Source organism: Perognathus longimembris, chromosome 11 (assembly GCF_023159225.1).
Source record: "Perognathus longimembris pacificus isolate PPM17 chromosome 11, ASM2315922v1, whole genome shotgun sequence".
In the NCBI taxonomy this organism is placed as follows: Eukaryota; Metazoa; Chordata; class Mammalia; order Rodentia; family Heteromyidae; genus Perognathus; species Perognathus longimembris.
The window spans coordinates 39,190,761-39,195,982 of record NC_063171.1 but is presented as its reverse complement, the minus strand read 5'-3'; the positions used below and the strand labels follow the sequence as shown (position 1 = coordinate 39,195,982).

Below are 5,222 nucleotides of genomic sequence, written 5' to 3'. Positions count from 1 at the left end.
AGCTCCACTTCTAGCTTTTTTTGATACTTAATGGAAGATAAGAGTTTCACAGTTTTTTTTTCCTTTGGCCAGGGCTGGTTTCGAACCAAGATCTTCAGCTCTCAGCCTCCTGAGCAGTTAGGGTTATATTATAAGCATGAGCTACCAGCACCCAGCTTGAAAGGGTTTCTAAAAACAGCTTTCTGGTACAGCGGTGAGGGGAAGCATAGGGTTGCTGACTGTTGGCAGGAGAGACTGGAGCAGTGGGGCTTTGAAAGCCGTGATCAGGAGGTTGGATTTTATTCTCAGGGCAGTGAGGAGCTACTGTTTTTGGCTTCAGGATGAAGGAAGGGTGTTGGGGGAACACTCCGCCAGAAACTGGCAATCCTAATGGCATTCTTGGGAAGTGACATCTGGGGTGAGTGGGCTGTAGGGAGAGGAGTGCTAAATCATCACCTGGTAGCTGAGGGGGTGTAAATGCACAAGAGGGGTGGTGTCCACAGCAGGGCTGAGGTTATTCATTACTTCCTCGCCACACTATTCTACCTTCTGTTGTCACCAGGCCATTTTCCTGACTCTTTGACTTTAAGTTGGACAGATTTCTCGAGAAATCCCCCAAAGGTGCCTCATCCGTCCAATTCACTTGGTTTTAAGGAGTGCCCACTCTTTGTGCCCTGCAGACAGTGCTGGCTGACCCTGCATTATGCCAGGCCAGCCCACCCTACCTGCACTCCGCAGCTTCCTTCTCCCTTGGGCCTTAACCATCTTCCACATAGGCCTGGGAAACCCAGGTAAGAGCCTAGCCCGATTCAGAACCTGGAGCATACTGGGGAAAAGGCTCCCACCGTGGGGACAGCTGTTGGTGGTATACTGGGAAGGAGGGAGAGCCAGTACTGAGTGGGAGGGAGAGGTGTGGGGGAGCCAAAAGAGGAAATGGAGGTGTGGCTCAAGTGGTAAAGTGCCAGGCTGGAGCCAAAAAGCCAAGTGTGAACCGAAGGGTCTTGAGTTCAAGCCCCAGTACCGGTACAAAAAAAAAAAACGTTGGAAGTGGAGATGTGGTACAACTAGGGGATTGCTGGCCTTGAGCAAAAGCAGCTCAAGACAGCGTCCAGGCTCTGAGTTCAATCAGGACCAGCACACCCCCACCCAACCCCGCGCACCCCTGAAAAGCAAGCAAGCAAGCAGCCAGGGGAAAACCTATGGGAGCAGGATCTGGGCGGGCACGTGGGGCAGTGAGGATCCGGGGGTCCCTGCCACTGTGGCCCCTCTGCTCAGCACCCCACCCGGGCCCCCACTACCTCCTGTCCCCCATCCACGAGGTCATTCACTCTCGTCGTGGGGCCACGGCCACGCTGCCCTGCGTCCTGGGCGCCTCGCCTCCCAGCTACAAGGTGCGCTGGAGCAAAGTGGAGCCCGGGGAGCTACGGGAAACGCTGATCCTCATCACCAACGGCCTGCACGCCCGCGGCTACGGGCCTCTGGGAGACCGCGCCAGGATGCGCCGGGGGCATCGGCTGGACGCCTCCCTGGTCATCGCCGGCGTGCGCCTGGAAGATGAGGGCCGGTACCGCTGCGAGCTCATCAACGGCCTGGAGGACGAGAGCGTGGCGCTGAGCCTGCGCCTGGAGGGTGAGGCCCGCCCGCGCCCGGCTCCTCTCCCGGCCCCGCGGCTCCCCGCCGCCCCCCCACCCCCTCCTCCCTCCTCCCCGGCTCCCGCCCCCACCCCCAAGCTCTCCGCCACCCCGCAGGCGTCGTGTTCCCCTACCAGCCCCGCCGGGGCCGCTATCACTTCAACTACTTCGAGGCGAAGCAGGCGTGCGAGGAGCAGGACGGCCGCCTGGCCACCTACGGCCAGCTGTACCAGGGTGAGCGGCCCAGCCCCCCGCCGCCCCGGCCCCCCCCCCGAGCTCCGCCCCCCGCCCCCCCCCCGCCACCCCGGGGCCGGGTCCTCAAGCCGCCGCTTCCCCCCTCCTCCGGCTCCCGCAGCGTGGACGGACGGGCTGGACTGGTGCAACGCGGGCTGGCTGCTGGACGGCTCCGTGCGCTACCCGGTGCTCACGGCGCGCGCTCCGTGCGGCGGCCCCGGGCGGCCGGGCATCCGCACCTACGGGCCCCGAGACCGCAAGCGGGACCGCTACGACGCCTTCTGCTTCACCTCCGCGCTGGCGGGTGAGCCGCCCGGCCGCCACCCCGGGTCTTCAATACGGGGGAGGAGGAAGGGCAAGTCCGGGTGGAGGCGAGGGACCCGGGGCCGATCTCCGGGTCTCCCCACCCCACCCTTTTTGGGGGGTGGGGGTGAGGGGTGGGGTCGGTCCTGGGGGCTTGAACTCGGGGCCTGGGTGCTGTCCCTGAGCTCTTCGGCTCAAGGCTAACACCCCAGAGCCATCGGGTTGGTTCATTGGAGATGAGGGTTTCCAGGACCTTCCAGGCCCGGGCTGACTTTGAGCCGCGGCGCTCAGATCTCAGCCCCCTGAGTAGCTCTAGGGGGTTACCGGTGTGGGCCACCACCGGCGCCCGGCTTCCTTGTTCTCCTTCTTTTTTTGGGGGGGGGGGAGGGGTGGTTCTTGATCGGGACTCGAACTCAGTACCTGACACTTCGGGCTCACTGGCTGGGGCTCTACCAACCGAGCCACGCCTCCGACCCCTCCCACCGCCCTTTCTACCGGCCCACCCATCCGAGCACCAACCCACTTCCCAGTGGCCCCGACTCTCTCCCCGACCCCACCCCCCACCCCCCCACCCCCGCCACCTCTCCAAGCTCAGCCCGGTGCCCCGCGATCCCTGGTCCCCCCGCCCCCCCCCCGCCCCCTGCTCCGCCGCGCGCCTCCCCGGCCTCGGCGCTCAGTGCTGCCTGCGCTCGGGTCCCCAGGCCGCGTGTTCTTCGTGCCGGGGCGGCTGACGCTTCCTGAAGCGCACGAGGCGTGCGGGCGGCGTGGAGCCGCGGTGGCCAAGGTCGGGCACCTCTACGCCGCCTGGAAGTTCTCCGGCCTGGACCAGTGCGACGGCGGGTGGCTGGCGGACGGCAGCGTGCGCTTCCCCATCACCACGCCGCGGCCGCGCTGCGGGGGCCTCCCCGACCCCGGGGTGCGCAGCTTCGGCTTCCCCCAGCCCCAGCAGGCGGCCTACGGGACCTACTGCTACGCCGAGAAGTAGGGGGAGGGCCGTCGCAGTGCGTGTGTGGGGGTGGGGTGGGGGGGGTGTCTCCCGCCGGCAGAGGAGCGGGCACCCCGGAGCCGCCTTCCCAGCGGCGGCCGGGCGGCGCCCTGCGGACCTGCGGGGCCTCCCCGCCCCCCGACCCCCCCCCCAGTCCAGGGGCGTTCACCGACCTCTGTGGAGACCAGTAAAATAACGTGGCACCTTCTGTGTGGGTCGGTTTGTGGCCGGTGGTGGCTGGTGGGTCGGTTCGGGATTTGGGGGGGTGTGAACGAAGACTCCCAGGCTCCACAGGCCAGGCGCTCTCCCGCCAGGCCCACGCCGCCCCCCCCCCCAGGCCCCTGCCCGGAGCGCTCGCCGAAGCGGGGTGGCAGCGCCCGGGTGGAAGCGCTGACCCCCCGCAGGACCGCGCGAACCGGCGCGGGAGGATCCGGGCTGTAGTTACGCCAGGCGCCACGCGGGGGCGCCGCAGCCCTTCTGCCGTGGCCGCCGTGCACACGTGGCGGGGCGCCTCCCGCCCTGGGCCTGCCGAACGCCGCGCACGCGGCCGGTCTGAACGTGGTTCCACATGACGCTGGTGCCGGAGCTCACGCCTCTGATCCTAGTCACCCGCGCAGCTGTGATCGGAGGATCGCGGTTCACAAAGCCAGTCCGGGCAGGAAAGTCCCTGAGACTCCCTCATCAACAAAGTACCAAAGAAGCCAGAAGTGGAAGTAATGCCTCGCGTGGTAGAGCCTTGAGTAAAAGAAGCTCAGGGACGGTGCTCTGGTCCTGAGTTCAAGCCCCAGGACTGGGGTCTGGGGGGTGGGTTATGCCAGGTAAGAGCTTCAAGCCCTGAGTCCAACCTCCAATACCCACCCCCAAAAGAAACCAAACAACACTGGGCACTCCTACATCACTCTACATTCATGAAACACTTCCCTCCAATAATAAATTAACCCAGCTTAGTGTTCTAAACCTTGGACTCTGATACACTTAGCTTAAAATGTATTATACAGCTGGTCGGAAATATTTTCTTTATTCCTTAGTCTACAAACTCTTTTTCTATTTAATTTTTTTTTTTACTTGTTTTTAACTTTTATGTTTTCGGGAAAACTGAAGGCACAAACACAGTCGTTAGTGGAGGCGAGTGCAGGGTCAGAATCATCAATATAGCTGTATCCACCTCCACATCCTGCTCCCTGAAGGTCTTCAGGGCATCCCCACGAATGGAGTTGTCCTCTCCTGCGATGACAATGTCTCTTTGTGGATCCCTCCAGAAGGAGCTCCCTGAGCTCTTCCTGAAGAGGAGTTAGTTGCTCCTTTCAGAAATATTTCCATGGTAGTTTGCTTAATTTGCTTCCTTGAGTGTGTGTGTGTGTGTGTGTGTGTGTGTGACTAGGCATGGTGGTATACACTTGTAATCCCAGCATTTGGGAAGACAAGGAAAAAGGATCACACATTTAAGGCTAGCTAGGGCTGTACAGTGAGCCCCGTCTCAGAAAAAGGTTTTTTGCCTATAAAAGATAATGCACTGTGAATGTTCCTCTCTGTTAATGAAAACCTTGTGTGTTGGGCCCATGTTTCCAGTACTTTAAGTAGTTTGCTGAGGTCTGCAAATGCCACACAATTCAGTGGGAATTTTCTTTCTTTCTTTTTCTCTTGGTCATGGATCTTGAACTCAGAGCCTGGGCACTGTCCCTGAACTCTTTGGCTCAAGGCTAGGGATTTATCACTTGGAGCCATAGCACCACTTTTTGAGTGGTTAATTGGAGATAAGAATCTCACTGGGACTTTTCTTCCTAGGCTGGCTTTGAACTGCGATACTCAGATCTCAGCCTTCTGAGTAGCTAGGATTATAGGCATGCGTCACCAGCACCTGGTCAGGATTTTTCTTTTTTCTCTTTCTTTCTTTTGTTTTCTTTTTTTCTTTTGTGCTGTTACTTGGGCTTGAACTCAAGGCCTCACTTTTTAAAAAAAATATTTCTTTATTGTCAAAGTTATGTACAGAGGGGTTATAGTTTCATACGTAAGGCAGTGCATACATTTCTTATCCAACTTGTTAGCTCCTCCTTTACCCCCCTACCTTCTCCCCTCTCCCTAGGGCCTCA

General features: G+C 60.3%; 1 protein-coding gene across 1 annotated transcript; it reads left to right on the top strand.

Moving 5' to 3' along the window:
• The first annotated feature begins 682 nt into the window (after positions 1-682).
• Hapln2 (hyaluronan and proteoglycan link protein 2) lies at positions 683-3,133 on the top strand. The gene is made up of 5 exons (XM_048356956.1): positions 683-770; positions 1,255-1,608; positions 1,728-1,844; positions 1,966-2,148; positions 2,849-3,133. Exons 1-5 carry the CDS (start codon positions 683-685, stop codon positions 3,130-3,132), a joined length of 1,026 nt encoding a protein of 341 aa, XP_048212913.1. The 3' UTR covers position 3,133.
• Positions 3,134-5,222: the final 2,089 nt, after the last annotated feature.

Coding starts and splice junctions, on each gene's coding strand:
- Hapln2 (XM_048356956.1), top strand. CDS start 683: ATGCCAGGCCAGCCCACCCTACCTGCACTCCGCAGCTTCCTTCTCCCT. Junction 1,845..1,965: donor CTACGGCCAGCTGTACCAGG/GTGAGCGGCCCA, acceptor CGGCTCCCGCAG/CGTGGACGGACGGGCTGGAC. Junction 2,149..2,848: donor CTTCACCTCCGCGCTGGCGG/GTGAGCCGCCCG, acceptor TCGGGTCCCCAG/GCCGCGTGTTCTTCGTGCCG.